At 23.7% G+C, this 25,201-nt stretch overlaps 1 protein-coding gene across 2 annotated transcripts; it reads left to right on the forward strand.

Moving 5' to 3' along the window:
* Nucleotides 1–25,201, forward strand: LOC112601873 (glutamate receptor ionotropic, kainate 2). 2 transcript variants are annotated; one of them, XM_025349731.1, is made up of 19 exons: nt 1–87; nt 301–411; nt 475–590; nt 3,200–3,361; nt 3,430–3,681; nt 4,664–4,842; nt 4,947–5,000; nt 5,290–5,454; nt 5,543–5,695; nt 7,023–7,226; nt 14,438–14,641; nt 15,226–15,330; nt 17,048–17,326; nt 18,124–18,321; nt 20,603–20,828; nt 20,891–21,055; nt 21,145–21,245; nt 24,752–24,886; nt 25,006–25,201. In XM_025349731.1, exons 3-19 carry the CDS (start codon nt 500–502, stop codon nt 25,054–25,056), a joined length of 2,724 nt encoding a protein of 907 aa, XP_025205516.1. In that variant the 5' UTR covers nt 1–87; nt 301–411; nt 475–499; the 3' UTR covers nt 25,057–25,201. The 2 variants fall into 2 exon arrangements, with proteins under 2 accessions (XP_025205516.1, XP_025205517.1); XM_025349732.1 differs by having other exon boundaries at nt 24,758–24,886.

Genomic DNA, 25,201 nt, shown 5'->3' on the forward strand with positions numbered 1-25,201 from the left:
CGGCTCGCAGTGGTACCGCGTGTTTTAAAGGGTTAATATCCATTGTAGTCGTCGGCGATATAAACGATCACCGACAATAATTGTCAGGTACGTACAAGATAAAACATGGTATTATATTCGAACAATAGTCCACATCACCGACTAAGTATTTGTGCGGCTATAAACCATATACTTTCAATGAAATCCGTTATTTTAATATGTTAAATGAATAGAATATAATCAGTGTTAATTGATTTTAATTATTATTTTTTCAATTTTTTTCCATTGACATCAATAATTTATCAATATCGATATAATCAGAACGCGAGACGATTCGCATAGGTACTCGCAGTATTGCTGTGAAATAAGAGAAACATAATCACCGCACCTTAAAACTGTGAAGCATCCCCTATAAACGTCATCCAATATATGGTATGTGTAAAATATATATAGTAGTTACATAACATACGTTCACTATGATAACCTTTGTTACAGTCACGGCTCTAGGTCGTTAAAAATAATGAAGCTTCGGCATTGGAATTCTTTAATTTTGGAAGTTTTAATATGCTGGTCGTTAGTTCGAACACTGCGATCAAATAAAATAAAAATAGGTAAGACATCTTAAAAGTACTTTTTTATATTTATATTATATTTTAATAATGAATAGAATGAATAGATAATATAATTCAATTAATTCATAATTTAAATCATATTTAAATTAGTAAATAAAACATTGTAATATATTATGATCTTATAACCTCATCTAACACAAATTTTTCATTATTTTAACAAACCATACATAATATTATTTTTTAATCTTCCTCGAGTTTTGAAAAATCGATAATAAAAATACATACATATCCAGAAATAAATTTAAATAAATACATGTTTATATTTTGCTTTTATAATAAATCGGAAAACATTTATTGTAATCAAATTATAAAGAAATTTTAAATTTAGAGTATTAACATTTTTTTCTCTAAATAAGATAAAAGATATCAGTATGAAAACTTTTCCCGTAAGTAAGATTATAGATTTCATTAAAACACTATTAGTATAATACTATGAATAAGCTTCAAATATAAGCCATCAGTATTATAAAATCATCATAAAATAGTATGATACATATCAACTATAAAATACAGTTTTTTAATTGTTCAATTTTAGTGTTACAATTTAGAAATGTTTTTATCTAGAATAAAAGAAATATATTTTTAGTATAAAAACTAAAACAATGTTTCTGATTGGTTCTAGATAGTTTTAACAATCGAACTAGAATTGAAATACATTTTCCAACACTCTTATTTTTATGGTGTAACAAAAAAATAAAAATATAACACAATAAAACCAACTGTCACAGCGTTTGAAAGCCCATTCTGGTGTAAAATAAAAAAAGCATTTTACTATTAACTTAGTTTTTAAGTTTTGCTGAATTGTGATGTTAAATGAAACAAAGTAGATAATATATTATTGATATAGTTGTAATTTGAGTATTACAATAAATTTTGATTTGTAAATTATAATGTCCAAAGGAGTCAAAAGTTAAAACTCAAGATGTATGATATGGTTAAATATGTTCTTATAACGATTTATTATTGCTATCACAAATAATCACTTAATAAAAAAAAATTTTTATAAAAATGATTAAACTAATGGTCTTCTCCACTCTATTGTGAATGTGTCTAGTCTAGTGTCTACGGAACTCATTATTTACAACTGAAACAATATTTTTATTTTTTTATTTTTTTTTTATCAAATATTACAATTTGAAAATAATTTAAAATCTAACAGCTTAAAAATGTTTTTTATTAATAATTATTTAAACTAGATAATTATTGATTGAATAAATACATTCTATAATATATTTTGAAAAATAAATAAACATCTGCATCTTCGCATTAGTACAATGAAATAATTTTTTTTAAATTTTCTATTATAAATTATATTTAACTTCAACTCAGGTGTTTACCTATGATAAATAAATTTAGTCATTTGGCATGTAACTAAATAAATTAACGATTGATTTATATCTTAAAAGATCTTCTTTGTATTGCATTTATACATAATAGTTGAATTGTAAATAAAATAAAGTATATAATAATTAAATAAAAATCAAATTTTTACAAGAGTTAACATAATATTTAGGGTTTCAAATGTTTGCAAACCAATAAGATTTGACAACATTTATGATCGTTTATTACTAACTATACCACTATATTGACTTTCTATTCAAAAAAAAGGTTCAGACACCGGTAATGGACATTTCAATTTACAACAGGAACTCAACTAATACCCAGTCAGAGAGTTGGAAAATCGTCCGGAAAATTACGCTCTTAATGTTTCATATCCGATTTCTCATCGCACCACAAAATAGCAAATTCACACCATTTTTCTTTTATTCTATATACATTACTTTAAGTTGGTCCTTAAAGATTCTATATAAAGCTTTATTCAAACTTATGATATAACGTTAAGTGTGGTTATGGTTATTATTTTTTTTCTCTTCGTACGGTTGGGTGAGTTAAGTGGTCTCAAACTTGTTAGATACTAAAAAATTATTATAAAAATGCTTTTGAATTTTTTTATAAATAATAGATAATGAATTAAATATAATTTAATAATTACAAAAATGTAAAAAGATATTATACTTATTTTACAATCAAAAAGTATTGATAAACTACAATATATAACAAAAAATTAATATAATTTATTTAAATCATACCTGTATCAAATAATTATTTTCACTTCATTTGTATAGCAACATAATTAGTTAAAATTTATTAAACTATGAACTTACCACATTTATTTGTATATCTTTGTAAAATGAAATATTGAATAACAGTTCTCTCAAACATCTGTAATTATTTTTTTTATTCTAAAAAAATAATCTTTTAAATATAGGATATAGTTTGTTATTTTATACCGTAATGATTATTTTTTAATAGATAAATTTTAATTGTATACGTAATTATCTACGTAGATAAATAAATCAATAACTATATTTGATTTTAAGTTAAATAAATAAATTTTTTGGTTTACATCATGATTTTACCACAATATGATATTAAACATATCATTATACACAATTAATATATTATATCATTCAATTTTATTACCAATAAATAATGGTTAAAATTATAATCTATGAGTTCTTATTATTGTATTTTATAATTTAATGATTTATTTTTCTTGATACTAGTACGGTTATTAACTATTTTAGGAGCATTGTTTACACATGACCAAATTAATAGCAGCCTTGAAATTGCATTCAAATTTGCAGTTGATCAAATAAACCGTGATGCTCATCTTTTACCACACACCCAAGTGTCTTATGATATCCAGTACGTACCATATGACGACAGTTTTTATACTATTAAAACAGGTATGATAACTTAATCACTTCAATAATTATCATTTACTCATTTGTTAAATGTATATAAATATAAATAGCATGTAAGCAACTCGATCTTGGTATTGCGGCTTTATTCGGCCCGAGTAATAGTTACTTGGCATCTCATCTACAATCTATGTGTGATACTCTGGATTTACCTCATATAGAAGCTAGACTAGATTTGGAAATGGATCCCAAAAGATTATCGATCAATTTGTATCCAAAGCAGAGTCTCTTAAACCAAGCTTATAATGACGTTATATCATTTTTAAATTGGACGAAAATGGCTATTATATATGAACACGATTACGGTAAAATTATATTTATAATTATATTATATTATAAAATTGAAAGTATATCCCTGAATTCCTTAAAATAGATCCAATAATTACGTTATATTACTATATATTTTAAAACAAGATAAATATTATGTATCAGTAAAATGTTTTTATTATATGTATATCATAATATATTAGTAATTGTTATTTAGTAATATTAATTCACTGATGATTTTTTTAAGTTTGCTACTAGGATAAACTTAGTATGGTAATAAAAAGGTATTACTGCCAGATTTAATTTCATATGATACAACTAGAAATTATTTATAGAATATTATGGTATACAATATCAAATAGACAATTAGTTTTTCTAGTTATTGGTTCTTGGCGATCGATATACATTTATTTCTTTAATTTATATCATGATTTTCATACTCAAATTTTGATAAATTCGTTAATAATTAATACTACGATTCGTTTTGAATTTTTAACTCAATTACTTCAATTTTCCTAAGTTTATAATTGTTTATTAATTGAATTACATTCATGCATACTTCATCGTTTACTTTTAAATTGTTCTTCAGACTTTAATCTTATTACCACAATATCTTAATTCTAAACTGCATTCCTAAAAAATAATACACCTTACATTTATTAGTTGTTTATTATAATCTTCTTTAAAAATATACGACCCATCACTCGACTCAATAATGTGACCACTTCCTATGCAATAATATTGTTGGTTATATTTATTGCAGTCATATATTATTAGATATCTATATTGCATTTGTATATTTATATTTGAAAAAATAAAAAAAAGACCCATTTCCACTAATACTTAATTATATCGTAGTATATAAATAAAAAATGACTCTAAAATACTTATATATAGGTACATATGAATAAAACTCATCAAATCGATTTTTTTTTTTATTTTTGTTATACAATTAATGTTAATTACACCTACAAATATAACTACAAGGTATGTTCATGCAACTGAAATTTATTATTTTAGATTTATTCAGAATGAAAGATTTCATGAAAACCGTACCGAATAGAAAAGCAGTAGAAGTATACTTGCGACATGCCACTCCAGAAACATACAGATCAGTACTAAACGAAATTAAAAATATGGAAATTTATAACATGTTGGTCGATACGAAATCAGAACATGTAGATCATTTTCTTAGAGGTGTAAGTCAAAATCATTATATTTCTTTTGAATTTTAGATGATTTATTATTATATATATATATATGTGTGTGTGTATTTAATATGATTTATTTTATTGACAACTAGATACTACAACTCCAAATGAATGATTACAAGTTTCATTATCTTTTTACATCATTTGTAAGTACCAGTAATAAATTGATTATTAATTCATTTTGATATAATATTTCATCCATTTATCGTCATATTACGAAAGTAAAATTTAATTCTTAACGTTCATAATGATTTAATCTTTCAAAATATACAAATATTTAACTTAAAATTGTCATTCGTAGTTCATACTAAATAAATCACTATCGCATAATCAATACAACAGTAATATTTCTCAATTTTCCTACTTTACAAAATTCAAGGAATAAGTATTATTATAAATTGGAACTATCATATTTAATATTATTGCCGTATTCAGGACATGGAAATGTTCGATTTAGAAGATTTCAAATACAATTTCGTGAATTTAACTACGTTTAGAATGGTAAACATTGAAGATGTCGGTGTTCGAGAAGTACTCAAACACATGGAACAATATTCCACTGAAAAGAATCAGTCAATTAACAAATTTATGTTGACACAGGTTTGTCAAGATTTTGGAAAATTCTATAAATACCATAAAAATGAATATGTTATGAGTTTGCCTTAAAATAACAATTATATTTAATTAGTGTGAACCAGCTCTTATGTATGATTCTGTACAAGTATTAGCAGTTGGCTTGGGCGCTCTTCAACAAAACAATGTATTCGATTATCCGAATATTTCCTGTAAAGATGAAATTCCGTGGAGTAACGGCTCCAGTTTGATAAACTACATTAATTCGGTTAGTAGAAATTTAATCTAAAATATAATACTTTCTCTTGAATCGTTAAAAATTGATAAATTTAATTTTGATTAACATGTCAGTTTTACTAAAGAATTATATAAATTACCAATCTACAAGAAACACGTATTCAATTTGATTAATTGGATTTTTGATTCAATCTGTATGATTTATCTACACACCATAAATAAGTTTATTAATTAATTTCCTAAATAAATAAATAAATGAATAATGATTGATATAAAATTCAAATAATACAAATTATAATCTAAATTTTTCTTTCAAAAAACATTTAATACATAATATACATATATTATAAATATACAATATCCATAATATTATACATTTCTGCATAATTTAACGTATATTTTCTGTAGTAATAAATGATGTATGATAATTAAAATTTTCTAAGATTAAAATTTATAAAAAGTTATATTAATTTTCAGCTAAATTTTCTTTAAAGACAAGAAAAATAAGACAAGTACTTTCCAATACTCAACAACATTAAAATTCAATTTATTTTTATCATACTAATAAATAGTTGATAATTCCATCGTTTTCATATTTCAATTGAATGTAATCAATATTGTTACCTTTGAGTATTTTTTGCCTTGTGTAAGACATTTTATTTATATTTTTCTCGAAAATAATGATAGTATGTATTACAATTCATTTTTCAATCAAAAATATACCAACAAACAAAGATTCATGTAAATATAAATTTATAATAATTGCAGGTTTATTTTTAGTCAGAAATAACATAGACTAAAATATTTTATAGATGGGTAATGTGTAAAGTTTTATGTGTACTATTTACATTGTATTTTTTCGTTCATAATTAAATCAGCAATATTTAATTAAGTATAATAACTGTAACTACGTGACTGCATATAAATTAATTAATGTATGATGTGTGGTATTCATGTTTATAATTATTGTTATACATTAACAATTAATAAAGATTATACTTTGCTTAAATATTTAGCATATGATTTACAATATGTTAATTTAAAATGCTTTCTATTTTATCATTTTAAATATATATATATATTTCTATTTGACTTAAACCGCGTTTAGTATATCATTTCTCGAAGTTTAGTAACCATTAGGCCTACAAATATCTAATAGACAGTAACTTCATCATAATATTGACGACTTGTATAAATACAAATAAATTTGTCTTTTATAAACTCATTAGATATTAATTAAACTTATTTTTTTTATTCTTTGGTAATGATATAGGTATCATACAAACATTAATATAATATTTTATATTGAATCTCTAGAATCTTGATGTATTGATTATTTTGTTATAATTTAACTACAGGTAGAGATAAAAGGGTTGACCGGCCCGATACAGTTCAAAAATGGCCAAAGAACTGACTTTAAATTGGACTTGATGAAACTTAAACAACATGCGTTAGCAAAAGTCGGTGAATGGACACCTGGACTTGGTGTAAATATCACAGATATGTCTGCTTTTCACGATACTGCTCCTTACAACATTACACTTGTTGTTGTGACAATTGTGGTAAATATATAATATTTTATACTAACAATATATATAATATATGTATACATATTTAAAAATATTATTGTTATAAATAAAATACCACAACAATATACTTGGAATAATATATTATGTTAATTAAAAATATACTTTATAGTATTAATAGTAATCATTTAACAAGTAAATGTTTCTAGTGTTTAAATTGTTCTAATAGTACTAAAAATTCTAAAAAAAAAATATTTTAATACTGACAAAATTATTTCAAACATCATCAATTAGTCAAATATTATTTGTAAATAAAAATGAATCTAAACCAAATCTATGAAAAATATTTTTAAGAGTAGTTCATACTCCAAAATCAATACATAATTGTTAAATATATTCTTCAAAATATATAATAGCTTCTCAAATCATAATATTCTCAATAATAACATTCAATACATCATAACTATTGAAATATGTCTTTAAATACGAATTAATTATAAGTATTTAAAATGTATTTAAAATACTTCTTATAAAATTATAAGATAAAATATATAAATATTTTGGTATATAAATAAAAATTATTTATTAACTGAACTTAAAAGCTAAATATCGTTATTTTAGATTCGAGCAGAGCAATGAATATATTGATTTTACAATAATATAACGCGTGTGTTTGTATCTTTATTCTCAATAAATAATCAAAAAAAAATGGTTAAATTTTCTATTCAAAAGGTGGTTTTTATCTAGTTTATACTTGAAAAAGGTTAAATTTTAACTACTTATATTTTTTTAAATAATCGGAAGAGAGGGCACGAAAAAAATTAAAATAACGGGAATTTTTACCAAAATTCAGCTTTTGATAAACTCGATTTTGATTTTTTGGTGTGACTCGAAAACTAATAATCATAAAAATGTTAAGTAAATTTTTAATAAATGGTTATATGATTATATGATTATTTTCTATAAATAATGTAATAATCAAAATATTAATACTTTCTAAGGTATTTATAGACGATTACAATTTTCGATATTTTTTATATAATGTTAATCAAAAAATTATAAATGTGTAAAAATACTTGAAAGTTCAAAACAAGATTTGTAATAAACCATTCATTTTACAATTAAAAAAATCAAAAAGTTTTAGTCTCAGTATTTCTTTATAAACATTTAGAGTCAAAATTTTAACAAACTTTGTTAAAATTTCGAAAATTACAAATTATTAAAAAAAATGTATTAATACTTAGGTATTAACAAACAAACTTTCAATCTTAGGATTTAAAAAAATAATACGAAATTCCTTAAACTTTTTATAACCTATATTAAAAATATATTTAAAAATAATTTCTTCCCGAAAATCATCTAAAACATTTTCTATGAAGTTTTAAGTTCAAATTTTAATATTATATATTTATCTGTATAATAATCACTTCTCCTAAAATAATTTTTTTTTCTATTCAAAATCAAATAATATAAATACTTGAAATTTATTTCCACTTTTTCTATAAATGTCGATATAATAAATTATTTGATAGAACATAATTTTTGAAAATAATACAAGATCCCACATAAGTTTTTCATATATTTGTAAAAAATTATTAAAATTACATAAGCACAATTATTATTCTACATGAATTATTTTAAATTTTCAAAATCACAAAAATTACAAAATATAAGTATTTTGAAATAAAAAATTCATATTTTTTTTTTTATTTATAGCTAAGGTTTTAAAATGTAATTTAATATTCCCTATGAGTGGTTCATACTCGAACTTAAAATGTAAAAAATATACGAACGCAATTATTTTTTAAAGATATTTGTATGGAATTTAAATTTGGACAAAATAACATTTTTAACCATGAATAAAACGATGTTAATTTTTTATAAATCAAAAACATTATTCATGGACTTCCCCTACCTGCCTGCCAATCCCACTCCACCGGGAGTAATATCTATAACACGAGAAAAATACTGTGCTTAAAGAAGGGAGTAGTAGTGTACTTAGCAAGTGTTTTGAAACTGACAAAGACTGATAAAATCGTTTCAATGAATAAAAATAGTAAAAAATTAAAATTAAAATTAATAAATGGGACAATTTTTTTACAATATATTATATTATTATGAATTTTATTATACGCAATAACAATTTTGATTTATTTTAAGATATTATCTATTTATACTATGTAATCTATTTTTGGTGTTACAGTATTTACAGAAAGATGTTATTACATTTTGAGTTATATAAGTAGATATAATATAAATTCATATTATTATAATAATAATTTTTTTTCTTTATTTTTTATTATAGAAACTTTGTGTAACAATTAGTTTTGACAATTATTTAATTAGATATACAGGTATTTAAATACAACGGAATAATTTATATAAGCAACCCGAAATTAGTGATAAAAATAATTGTTGCAAAGATAGCAGGGGGAGATTAAGAAGTAAGTATGTGGTGAGAGTTGAGAGCAATATTTAGAGAGTGAAGAATAGAAAAAAGTTGTAGGCGCTCCGTGTGCATTATAATAATTTAATACTTATAACGTAATAAATGCAATATTTTTTGAAAAAAATATATTAATCTACCATAATACTAAAATAAATGACTTTAATATAACTACTTTATCAGGAAATATATTTAGGGATGTATGCTGACAGGCTATTTTTGTATACAATAACCTATACAATTTAACACACCCATTATATCACCTGTGTACAGCACAGTGGTACCCACTAGCCTACCTTTTTCATCATTACAATTTACATATCTGATAATATTTTGCAAATAGTAGGTACATACCTTTTCAAATCGTAATGGAAAATTATTAGGGGTTGATAAACGCAATTTGACAACTGTTACACATACAATACACTTTAGTTGTGTATATTGTAAAGGAACACGCGCCTATTATAGATTACTATTTACGAATTTCAATTTAAAGTTCTAGTTATTCTGAACAACGTATTTGATTATTTTCATTGAAAAAAAAAAATGATTACAAATAAAACCCAGTATTATTTGCATTATATACGAAAAAAAATACTAAAGCTTAAAATATTCTTACATAAATACAAATTTAAATTATTTCTTTCGTGAATGTTCATTATTTTCAGTCAGCATTCTACCGATGTAATATGCTGTTTTGGATTCCAATACATGATTTTGAATCTTTCCTGATTATTATTTTTTTTATCCACAATAGTCTAGCAACCTAAAATCCTCTATTCTAAAATATTAAAATGGTTTTAAGATTCTTTACTAAGAATTTAATACGATGTATTATTAACTTAAATTTGAGTTTAAAAATGTAATTATTAACTACATAGAGTGTAATTTTTCAAATTAAAGTGCAAATTACGCTAATGTAATAAAATTAAAATAATAAAATTAAAAAAAAATAGTATATAGTGGTTACAGGAATGCTATATAATATGTGAGAATGGAATGTAAAGAGTAGTCTATACTCCATCATATTAAATGAAGGGATTGAAAGGATGTAGTGTTTTTACTTACTTTATGGATACCACGATAATGTAACTGCTAGGTGACAATTTTTAATTGGTGAAATAGACACAAAATAGAATGCATTTAATTTTTAGAAATCATTCATACATAACTTTATTCTACTACTATTTATTAGTGTATTACAATTATTTTTATTTATTTATTTATTTTTTTTTTTTTTTTTATTAAAAATTAGCTATAATTACACGGGATATTAGTTTTACATACTATTATATTTTACATATTTATACTAATAAATTAGATTAAGATAAACAAAATAGATCTAAAACTACTATAACTATTGTTTTTGATGTGTAATAATATGAATTTCACTATTTTGTTACTCTTAAAAAATAATAAGACGTTCTCTGGTTGGCAGTTGTACCTAATGATTTTATAGAAGTTCTCTTATATTCCTTTTATTTCTTCTTCGTTAGATCTAGTAAATTCCGATGGTTGGTTTTGGATGAAGTATCCAAAATTCTCAGTCAGTTTATTCTTATTTGTGTTTTTCTTTATGTTTTGAACTGTTGCAAGAAGTTATATTTTGTTTATTTTGTTTGTAATTTTGTGTTTTGTTCTTGCAAAATATTGCGAATGATAAATGTTATGAGTTTTTTCTATAACTAGTATTGTAATATGTTTTATTTTGGAAACTTCAGATTTGTATTTTTTTTACTTTTTTTTTTGTTCAGCCATTTCCATGTACTTTATAATGTCTTGGTATTCAAATAAGTTGAATATTATCGTTTTGAGATTTTCGTTTTGGACTAAATTTATAATATTGAATGCAATGTTGTTAGTATAGAAATAATTTCGAATACTAGTGTAATATGATAAGTGTGTATATAATACGACGTTAAGTATCACAGTTAGTATTTAAACGACATAATACGTTTATTGCAATCTTGAGAGTTGAGAAGTATTATGAAAGATAGGTGATAAGGAAGTTAAACACTTTTTTCTTTACTTTAAAATAAAATAAAATATATTTAACATCAAAATCATTAAGAACACAGGTTTTTAAGCTCACTAGATCTTCGACTAGCGCTGACTTTCTTCTTAATTAAACTTGGTGTTCTGCCTGTAAGTTGACGAATAAACATTACGAGTTTGGATGGCAAATTTATGGTAAATATTCCTCACTGGTTCCTTGTTTTTGAACGAAAAAAAATATGTTCTATCCGTATGGGTTTTAACAATAACGTATGGTAACGTGATATCATATATATTCTAATATTACTTTTCATTATTATAAAATTGTAGTATTATTTATGAATAGGTAAAACAAATTATTGTTTTACATTTGCTCTAGGATTCCTGTTACTTAGACTTAACACGTACATCATGTATTGACTACTAATATCTAAATAAAATATACACCATAAAGTATACTAAATACATAATTTATTACATTTCATAAAAAACTATATTGATTTCAGAATTTACTACACTGGAAATAGTTCAATAGTTTTAAGAGAGTGAATGAGTATGTTGTAAATTTTTGTCGGACAAATTGTCAGTGTATTTAAAAGTTTCTATAATAGCATTAACTTCAGTGGTATAAAATATAGATTGAAGATGATTTGTTTTTAATTTTATGTTGTTATTTTTCTTTGTCAATTATAATTGCTATAGTTGATCATTTGCTAAATTTGATGTATAAAATAAAATATATAAAATTTAGATTCTGTCTATTGTTCTTGTGAATGTTTAAGTATTAGCTTAAGCCTTAAATAAACTTACTATATGTTTAATAATGAATTAAATCAACAAATATGTTTTTAAGATAAAACACAAAATACGTGTAATTTTATAACCGTACTTGATATTCAAATAATCCTGTAAATAAAAAAACAAATCGCAAAATACGTGTTATATATCTACGAATTAAATTAACTTTTAAGGTAAAAAAAAAATAGGCTTAATATAGGTGTTAGGCAGACTGATAAAATTAACTAGGTTATATAGACTTGATCTCTTTCCTAAATACTAGTTACACCACCTGCTATCCAGCTTTGAGTTTTTCAAGTTTTAGATACACTCATCGATGAGAGCGAATCATCTCTACTTCTTTTGTTAAAATGTTTGTATTATCAGGTGTGCATATGTGTACACGCATTTTTAAACAAACTTTTAAAATATTTGTGTATTCGTGTAAAACGTTTGTATATAATTTGTATATATTATATTGAAATATCCGTATATTTTTAAATTTGAGTGGAGTAATAAATATATTGATTTTACAATCATGTGTTTTTTTTTTGAATATATGAGTGCACAATAAGTTGTCAATAAACTGTCAATTTTTCAACTTTTAAGGTTTAATTTGGACAAATTGAATCTAGTTTGTACTTTGAAGAGGTCAAGCTTAAAAATGTCTAATATGAATCTAATACGAATTTTAATAACTGGGAAAACAAACAAAACAATTTAGAAAAACAGGAATTTTACGATAAACCAAATATTGACTACACTGAATTCTTATTTATTAATTAATCACAAAAATTTGAAATTTTTTCTGAATATTTATACTATAATTTTCTATACATGGCAACATTTTCAACTTTTTTTTAAATGTTAACACACATTTTATGAATAGATAAAAATGTTGAAAATTTTTTTATTATCATTTTCATTATATTTTACAATTAAAAAAATAAATTTAACTCATTCTAAAAATTATATGCCTTCAAAATTTTCAATATTTTTTAGTTTTTTTTTTAAAAATTTCGATAAAAATTATTCATTGGGTCAAATTTCTTGAAAACGTATACAATACTACACGTAGGTAATTCATACTAAAACCATAAGATCTAAAAAATATAAAAGCAAACTCATTTTTTATAAACATTTTAAATTCAAATTTGGATAAAATTACTTATTAAAACAATAAATAACGATGCTAATTATTTCTTATTCGTGGAAACTTAAAACTTTACCTGTATTATATTATTACGAATTTTACTATACGTAATGAAATTTTAAATTTATTTTAAGATAATATCTATTCATACGATGGATCTATTTTTGCTGTTTTACGGTATTTACAAAAACATTAAATTAAATTTAGAGTTATACAAATGTTTATTATATGGTTTAAATGTATTTTATTAAAATAATTAAATAATACATTATCCAGTAAAATATTATATATTATCAACCTACCATAACACTAAAATTAATTATAGGCTGATAGACTGTTTACGTTTAAAAACATTTTTCGTATACAATGGTATATCAATGAATTTAAATTTAACACACACATTATGGTGAACCACTCTACACTTAATAAACAACAGAACAGTAAACACTTGCCTACCTTTTTTTTTTTTTAATTTTATATTGCATATGGTTATATCAGAGTGAACTGTTATGTAATTTTATTTTAACATTTAAATTAAATAGTTTATATTACAATAAAATAAATATATAATTAAAATGTCAAGAATAAATTTATAAATAAACATCTAACTTCTAGAATTTATATTTTGAATTAATTTATCTTACCTCTGAACCAAAAAATCAATAAATAAAATGCCTATAAAATATTATTTTTCAAATTGCAATATAACAAAAACTGTTAATTAATTTCATAATTTTATGTAATGTAAAAATTAATTCAATTCGAGATCGAATACACAAATAAATTAAAAATCATATTAATATATTACTCTTATTGTGTAAAAAAATATTAAATACCTATAATAAATAAAGTATTAATTTTATAATTTAACTTTAGGAATTTCCTTACGTCATGATGCATCTTGAAAAAAATTATACGGGAAATGCAAGATTTTATGGTTTTTGTGTTGATTTGTTAGAAATTATTGCTAAGCAAGTTGGATTTGATTACATCTTGGATTTAGTACCGGACAATAAATACGGTGCTCAGGATCCAGTAACATTAGAATGGAATGGTATAGTGGAACAACTCATAAAGCATGTATGTTTTTATCACTTATAATTACTTATATCATTATAATTTCATAAAAGCATAATATTTTGTTCGCAAACCTATGAATACATCTAAATAGAATCATGGTGAGCTATGAACATTTTATAGACAATTTGTGTATATATTCACTCTTAAAATCATATTATACGACTATCTTTAATACAATTCAAACTGCAATATTATTTACTTAATAATGAACTGCTGATGATTAAATTATTTTGTAAGATATTTACTTATAATATTATTATTACATTTACATAATTTTAATATCGTAATTTATTTGTTGGTTATTAACAGAACTTTAAAATTCAAAATATACTATATACTCGATATCATGAAATATTACTTTACCTCAAGCGCATTATGTAAATACACTAGCTTAATCTTTAATCCAACATTTAAACTTAGTTTACAAACCCCAGAATTACTTTATGATAAATTAGAGATTAATAACTATAAAACACCAGCTAACTGAAGGTTAATTCAAAAATATATTTTTAATATACCAACGAAATTTAATGTCAATATGTTTAATTTAATTAGGTATTATATTGTTATTTTATTTTTCTTAGAAAGCAGATTTAGCAGTTGGATCAATGACCATTAACTACGTCAGAGAAAGCGTTATTGACTTCACTAAGCCGTTTATGAACTTGGGGATCAGCATATTATATAAGGTTATCAAATATTATTCTTCACTAATATGCATTACGTATTTCAATATAAATACCAAATATAATATAAAATTAATGTTATTATAAATCTACCAAAAAAATAAATGTAAATTTGATGTTTTTTTAAACAATTTGTCAATTTTTAACAAAACAATTTATCATTCCAACTTTACTTGATGCACTTAAATATTATTGTTGAAATATTTGATAAATATTTAATTTAAAAAAAATAATTTACAAATAACTTAAGCTCATAGAAATTTTAAATATTTTTATTTAATATTAATATATAAACAATAACTAATTAAATATTATTTCTAAGAAAATTTCTAATTGGTTTAATTAGAGTCATCGTCATAACCACGAATCCAAAAAAGCGAATGTCAAAATAACGGCGGCAAAATAGCTAAGTATAAAATAACTAAAAGCCATGATAGCGAATGTTCAAAACAGTTAAAGTATATTATTTTAAAATAATTTAGTATAAAAAATAAAAATATATTAGGTATTTAAAAAGTATATTATTTCAAAATTATTAATAGTATAGTCTAACAGAGTCATACATCAAATTATATATAAAAAAGTAAAAAAATAATAAAAAATAAATATTATATTATATTTATAATTTATACTTGTAATATTAAATGATATGCCTTTCAAATAATTTACATTCAATGACGCCGTTAATATAATATCACTAATAATTTTACTTAAATTGTGTTGAGTATTTAAAAAACTTTTTTTCATTAATTTAGTTAATATTTTGACTTCGATTTTAGCTGGATTGAGGACATGTATATGTTTGAATGAAGAATCTCTAATAACCAAATCATTTTTAATTTTAATTCTAACACGACATTTTTCAACTTCCGCACATCTCCAGTCTGAAACTTCGCCGTTTTCACAACCCTTCCAATACAAAAACCCATTGTATTTTACGAGTAATTAATTTTTTTGTGAAATTAAATATTCGATATTTTTAAATAACATAATATGTGAAATTATATAATATACGAAGTATGCAACTGCAATACTGAGCGGTTAAACATACACTGTCGCTGACGAATATTGGACTCATTTCTAATCCACCTATTTTATTATTACATCTGGTCCGACCAAACAATAATATGGATAACCCAGCTATAAAACTGATTGTCATTATCTGTATCTTTATAACGTAATACTATTACTACAGATAAATAATAAGAGTAATAATTTTAAAATGATATATTTTAACTGTTTTGAACATTCGCTATTATGGCTTTTAGCTATTTTATACTTAGCTATTTTTCCGTCACTATTTTGACATTTGCTTTTTTGGATTCCCGCTTATGACAGGTTATTGTTTAATTATAAATTAATAAATTGATTTTGTAAAGTTTAAACTATAAATGTATGTAATATGTTGATTAAAACTATCTCCTAGTCAATTCTAAGTATTAAACCTATTATGAAAATTTCTTTAGATTTGTTCTTAAAAATGAACAAGTTCGAAATATTATATTTATGACACTCCCTCAAAAAAACGTATAATATTTATTTGAAGGTCGTTAAAAAAATTTTTAATTGGTAAGACACGTTTCCAATTTTCAACTGTTTCTAAAAAAAAAACAATTATTCAATATTCATAGATAAAATACGTAATTAATTTAAATTTTGATTGATATTTTATAAATGTTGTTTTTCTGTTCACAAACCATTTAATGTTTGTATTCAATAGGTTCCCAGCAATCAACCAGCTCAATTTTTCTCATTCATGAACCCTCTAGCACTAGAGGTATGGATTTACTGGCTAGTAGCATACATAGTTGTATCCGTTACACTGTACGTTGTAGCCAAGTTTTCACCGTACGAATGGGAGGATCAAAATTCTGGAAAATTATTTAGCAGTCCTATTCTAGAAACCAATATGCCACAACTCAACAGGTTCACTTTATCTAATAGTTTTTGGTTCACCATTGGATCACTCATGCAACAAGGTTCAGACATAAGTCCTAAGGTTGGATTTATTAACTAACACATTAAAAACTATTTCTGCTTAATTTTTTTCAAATGCTATTAATTTTAGTCTTGTTCATAAATACGTGATTTATTTTTTTAAGACATGACATTAACCATCAGTCGGGATCATTAATGCATTTTTTATAAATGGCCAACAATGTTACCCTATTCTTCTAAAAATTATAAGTCACATCAATAAATTTTCTCCCTTAATACATGAAAATATAAGGAGTCAATGTAGATACTATTGTGGTATATAATGTTTTAGATATGTAATTGGCAAATATCTGAAATTCTTTAATGACTATATAAACATAAAACATTTAGAATAATATTTTTTTTGTTTCTGTACGAAAGTAAAATGTAACAATTTTTTTTTAAATAGTTGATAAACGATAAAAAAAATATGAAAGGACATAACGATTCAAAACTAATTATGAAGATGATTTATCAATTATCACAAAATACACGCTGTTTGCCACTTACACCGAGTACATAAAAAATTTCAAAATACTCAAATATCAAAAGCACCAGTTATTTTGAGTTAAATCTTCTATAAATGTATCTCTCTTCTCTACGCGCGAATAAAAATGTGAACACATTTTGCGAAAATTGAAATCTTCAATGAAATTACATTTGTTGTACCTATTATTTTATTGTAAAATATTGCTAGTATAAAACTTAATTAATACATCAACTTGTTGCTATCACAAATACGATTTTAAAATGGATATTTATTTTCAAATAATTTGTATAGGTAATTAATATTAAAAATATTGTTAATAACATTTTTAGGCGATTTCTACAAAAATAATTGGATGTGTTTGGTGGTCTTTCACATTGATTATTATATCTTCATACACTGCAAATTTAGCAGCTTTTTTGACAGTGGACAGAATGGTTAGTCCGATTGAAAGTGCCGAAGATCTTGCTGCACAAACAAATATTGCGTATGGCACACTAGACAGTGGCACTACAATGACATTTTTTAGGGTAATGTTATACCATCTATTTAATTTAACAATCTCTATACCTAATGATATTTTATAATTTATTTATGTTACTAGTATAGTAATTTATTCTTCTATTAAAGTAATACGGTAAGTTGAACTACTTTTTGTTAAAAATATATTAAATTATATTTAATTGTTATTAACTTGCAAATTAATACTAAAATAACGTAAAACAAAGTAAATAAGTTAAAAATAGCTTAACAATCTAAATAATTTCCTGATTCTGTTAAATTTTGAACTTAACATGTCTAAAAAAAAAAATGGTGCAAAATGCACACTTTTGGTATTTTTAGATGGCTACAAGAAATTTTTATTAGAAATTTTTAAATATATTTTCAAACTTTTTAACTAAAAGAACAACACTTAATCAATATTTATAGCAAATTTGAAATGTCTATGTATATGTTACGGTAAATGATGTTATATCAGAAATTAACGTTATTCGCCGGTTATTAACGTTATTTACCTACGAATGTGGGAATTATCGTTATTTTCTAGTGAATAACGTTAATAACCGTATGATTTGGGAAATTTTGATCTGATTATAAAATAAAAGAGGTTATTTCGGAAGATTTAAAAAAATAACCAAAGAACCAATCATCAAAGAAGACAAAATCGGAAATTAAATCATAGAAATCGCAGAAAAAAATTCGGAACTTGGTACTTAAATATTTTTTAATTATTTAACGATAAATTTCCGAATTTTAAATATAACAAAAATAAAACTAAAATATAAATATTTGAAAATTATTTTAAATATTTTTTTGATGATTGTCAAGAAAATATTTGTATTGCATGTAAAAATTCAAAAAAAAATTTAGAAAAACAAGGAGAGGAAATGATGAAATTTTCTAAAGAAAAGTTTCCTCAGCTTGAAATAGGCTTAACTGTATGTGTATTTATACCAAACGTTGATAGAGCTCGTGGTTCTATGCAAAATATACTATCAGTAAAGTTGTCACTCAAGTTGAACATGATTTATACAAACTCTGTAAGTTAATTCTTAATGAAAAAATATACTATTAAAATTAAAATTTGTTTTATTATTTTATAAGTACGGAATATAGTTTTCTTAAATATTATTTCACATGTCAAAAATAGCTGTTTGCAAATAAAATCTATTAGACATGGACAATGTGATAAAATTAGCAGATGGTAGACAGTTGACACTGAGGGAAGTAGCTACCTAGTAATAATTCGGTTGCGAGCCCTCGAAAGTACCAGCGTTGTCATTGCAAGACTAGTTGTAATAATAATAAGCATTGTGCCTACCTTGGGGCTGAAAAATTATGTTATATTAAATGTCATGGGAGTAAAACTTGTTAAAATAAATAAAAATAATAATGCATTTATTCTATTTTTAAAAATATCTGGGTATTTACATAATTTTTCAAATTGTAGTATTTGAGATTCATGCGCTTATCTGGTTTATAACATCAATTACCTGTGTATTTGGTCATTAACGTGATTATCCAGTTTATAACGATAATTACCTGTATATTTGGTAAATAACGTTAATAACCGGTGAATAACGTTAATTTCCATTTAACATCATTTACCGTAACATATATAAAGCAAAAAAAATAATTAATTAATTATATCTAGAAAATGTACGTAAATATATAAACGGTGACATTTTCAAGTCTCTACGATAAAAAGTTACATAGTTGATCATTTTTTAATAGTAATTAAACGACTAAATTATATTTTCGAAAACAAGATTATTTTTGATATTTTGATACTTTTCTTGATTATTTAAAATATATTATCGGTTAATTATAATTTTTATTTTTTATCACTTCAAAGTATTAACTGGATTCAATTTTCTACCAAAAAAACCATCCTTAAAATTGAAGATTGAAACGTTTTTACTGTACTTAATAGTAATGACAGATAAAAAATATATACACAATATAACGATTATAATTATAGATTAAGTTAGAACCAATACATTCGTTGCACCTCTCGGAGTCTAAAATTATACATTTTACGATATTATACAAATTATATACATTTAGGCTTTTTATTCTTATTTATATAGTTTTAAAATATTAAAAATAAAAGTAATTTGTATTTATATTTAATTTTTTGTATATTTTACAATAACTAAAAATTGTATGATTATTTTTAAAGTATTATTCTGTATTTACCGTATTAGAATAAGTAATATTATATAGGTAAATACTTCACCCATAAATATAGTATACTGATATTTAAGTCTATTTATGTTTTTAAAAGATGGATACATTTTTTTGTTTTAGGATTCCATGATCGAAACATACAAGAAAATGTGGGCTTACATGCAGAAGAAAAAACCGTCAGTATTCGTGACGTCGTACGACGAAGGTATTGAAAGGGTTCTGCAAGGTAACTTTGCATTTTTAATGGAATCAACGATGCTCGATTACGTAGTGCAGAGAAACTGTAATCTGACCCAAATAAATGGTCTATTAGACTCCAAAGGATATGGAATAGCTACGCCCATGGGTTGGTTTTTTGTAAATTTTTGCGTAAATTTAACCTTAGTACGTGTGTGAATTTATTATTAGGTTCACCGTGGAAAGACCAGATATCGTTGTCAATTCTCGATTTGCAAGAAAAGGGCGAAATACAAATGCTGTACAACAAATGGTGGAAGCCACCCAATGACATGTGTGTACCAGAGAAGTCTGGAGCCGGAGCTAAAACAAACACTCTAGACTTCAAAAACATATGTAAATATAATAGGATATTGTCACTTGTTACTTTACTATATATTTTATATAAAACCTAAATTTAAAAAAGTATCTGTACATTTGTTTAGGTGGAGTATTCGCCGTACTTCTAGTGGGACTTATTATATCGATTATGGTATCTATGTTTGAGTTTTATCACTACAGGAAGAAAATAAAACAAATCGAACAGGTAGCAAATATTTATTTAAGTTTTTAATCTAAATTCTAAAGCTCTTGAAAGCTCACACTAAATTTGATTATAAATATTCTTTGGATTTACGGAAAGTTAGTTTCACAGATTTGAACTAAACTAATCATGTAAATTCACACGCAGACACACAGTATTATATAAAACTGAAGTATTCCAAAATATTATACGATTTGCATGATTTGCATGATTATGATAAAAACTATAAAGCTATATAAAATATAATCTATACTGTATAATGGTAATTACTAATTAGTATAATATTAATCTTATATTAATATCATTGAAATATGTATAATTATTTCTGATGAACCATTCATATTCTTCATCTAAGAATGCCATAAACATATAAATCGTTATTTTTATAATATATTATAGTATGCTGTAGTTAAATTTTAAATAATTAAAAATAAAATACCTCAAGGATAGCTTTAAAAAGGATAATTTTTAAATAATTATTAAATAATCAAAATTAAAAATTCCATAAATATTTTTAAACTTTTTTTACAACTTTTTGATATTATATATTCGTCGTGTCAAATAAAACTTGTGAAAAAATTGAAAAATTTTAAATGTATTAACAAAATATAACTTTTATTCATAAAACTATATTACTCGTAAAGATTTTATGATACTTTAATACTTATTACTTCTTTTAAAAAATATACATAAAGCACTGCAAATAAAAAAAAACCTATTTTGTAAAGTATGCATTTATATCTATTAAATTAAAAAAAAAAATGTTATTTTTAATACTTTTTTAATAATTTTGTCAAACATGTGATACCATAATCACTGCGTTTATATCTTAAGTAAATTAAAGATAATTTTTAAATTTCCAAACAACACTAACTTTTAAAAATATTTTAACTTAACATTTAATATGTATACGTGAATTATACGTAAATTATAAAATAAATTCTTAAAATTTGCTTCAATCATTAAATAATTACGATTGCTTTAAAATGTATTAAATTTTATATATTAAAATAACAATGATTTTAATGTGATGCACTAACTTGCATTCAACTAGGAGACTATTAATATAATGGTTGCTGAAGTCTATAAAAGTTTTTTTTTTTTTGTATTAAGCAAGTTCCAAGACTAGATATATTTTCATTTGCTTAATTGAAATGAACGATATCGGTTATATGAAATATTCTATCGAATAATTTCCCATGATTGAACCATTACACAAATTAACTCTTAAATAGCATTTCAAATAAACATAAATTATTTACATTATTATAATATAACTATAGAAAAACACAATAAAATTATATTCCATATTGCCATGCGAGCTTTAATAAAACGTACAATTTACAAAATTGATATATTAGTGATACAATGTAAAATAATAAATTAAAAGTATGCTATTGCAAAAACATAAAACAAAATTAAAACAGTATATAAATTATGTTTAAGTAAAGAAGTTATGTAGTGGTCGAACAATTAAAATAAATTATAAAGCTGGCAGAGCATTCTATATACAAGATGAATGTGACTATACGAAGAAACGTAAAAATGTGAGTGGTTCTTTATGGCGTAAGCAAGTCCATTGAATAAAATTGATGTGAAGAAGTCAAGAACATTAAATACGCCGCTAAGAAGGAGAGAAATAAAAGTACTTACATAAACAAAATGAGAAATAAGGGTAGAAATGATCAAAGTATTACAATAAAGAGTTTTCATGTAAAACATATTAAATATACAGTTATTACAGATAAAAATATTATTTTCTTGATAATTTTGCATATTATTAGTATAAACTAAATCTTTTTTCCAACGGGATTTATATAGTATGCTATTATAGTGTTCAAATATCCCAAAAAAAGCAAAATTTACACCAAAAAAAAGGTTATCAAACGTATATTGTAATCAAGGCCGTTACTAAGCATAAAATATAAGTTGAATAAAATTAAAAAAGGCATCCGTTTTAATTTAATCAAGCGCTCCCTCCATATTGGTAAGGTGATTTAGGACACTCTTCATTGTAATTTAACAAGTAATTTTCCATGTTAGTACTTAATTTTAAACTTATTATATTAGTTCTTAAAAATTGTTTAACCTTAAAAAATAATGTTCAAAAACATTACATAAAATATTCTTATCATATTACTGAAATATTTTAATTTCTAGTTTCTACGATAGGTTTTTACGATATATTAAAATCACAAAAATATACTTTTAATACATAATTAAATTCACAAAATACATTAAAAAATTTTAAAATTTTAAAACATGAATATTGAATACATTTAACGTTTTTCATTTCCATAGCTTTATACATTATCTGTACCTAATTTCTAAAAAACCGTTTATTTTATTGTTAATTCAATTAAAATGATTTAAATACAATGTATGCGTTTTCAACTACTTACAACTAAAAAATAAACGTATACGTTATCATAAAATATATACCTACAAATTGATATTCTATGTACATCCTTGATAGAATACTCGTAGAAAAATAAAATTTAACATGGTTATTATTAATGTTAAGGTTTAAACTCGGAAAATTACTAAAATTCTTTTAAATATAATAATAATAACAACAATAGCAATATAATCCATAGAGTTGTAGTGATGGTTGTATTCAGAGTCGTCGTAATAACGCATCGTTAGGTATGTATACTACGAGTAGTAGAAGGCATTTAGAAATATTTTAAGTATTTGCGAAAATCACAAAGCATTAACGTGTAGACGGTTTTGTATTCGTGACTCGATGAAAGAGAACTCTATATACTGTCCGTAATGTTGTAGCCGTAGGTGAGTGCACACAAACATCGAGTCATATCAAAAAGTCAAGACGAAGCCATTTAAGTATAATGAGATTCTAATGTACTCGTGTTTATCTAAATTATACTGAAAACGACGTAATATCTACAAAAGGAATACATTATATTTTAACATAAATACATGTATATATATTTATATGTACGCACAAATTATACACGTTATAAAACACGAGCATCCGGTCGACGCACGACGTGGGCATACTTAAAAGGTAAAATTTATAAAGCGAATAATCGTAATATTTTATTTGTAAATCACTGGCGCGTGGTTCTCGACAGCGCGACAACGACTGTTGGAGAAAAGTCGTTAACGGCTACGACACTTGCGTCTGTCTGAAACTAAAATTAATTTATATCATAGGCCTAGCGAATGTATTATAATATTAGTTATATTTCTAACGGGCTCAACCGTTCGTAAAAAACCATGAACCCACGCATTTAGTGATTTTTTGAATTTTATACGTCGGCCCCGTGAGGACTGACGATTAAAGCTGTGTACATTGAATCGTTACTCTTCTGAGAAAGCCTTTACACCAGCCACAACAAATATTATAATCTAACAAAATTTAATTGAATCTTAATTGTTTAGTTTTATTTCTTATGATTTTTTTTTTTTTACACATTCAATAAATTTTATGTTTTTATCACAGTACCTTTATCTTATTTTTGTTATATTTATTTGTTTACGACAAGAAACAGCGAATAGGACCACAGAGATCTATATGGAGGGACTTGGTTGACGAATTGTGGTTTGTTTTGAAATGTCAGGGCTCCAGACAGCGAACAGTGTTGACACACAGATGCGAGCAGTGCCATCCAAAAGTAACAGTGAGTTTATAATAATACTATAACTTTACAGAGTGATTCAGAAGTATGAACAAATCGCGTCTTCATATAACACATTTACATTGTCATTATATGATTTTATGTAATATTATGTAATTTAGACGACAGAACGACGTTCTAGACGAGATTTTATGGAAGCCAACAGATTGTAAGACTACGTTAGTCGCATTAATAACGTCAGTTATAATGCGTTTATTGTAGACGATATTATTGTCACGTAAATATTGTAGTGTAAGCATAAAAATAAATATTTAATTTTTTCATTTATTTTCAATAACATTTATTCACATTTAGTTA

Source organism: Melanaphis sacchari, unplaced genomic scaffold, assembly GCF_002803265.2.
Source record: "Melanaphis sacchari strain LSU unplaced genomic scaffold, SCAv2.0 Contig7_pilon_pilon, whole genome shotgun sequence".
Taxonomy (NCBI): Eukaryota; Metazoa; Arthropoda; class Insecta; order Hemiptera; family Aphididae; genus Melanaphis; species Melanaphis sacchari.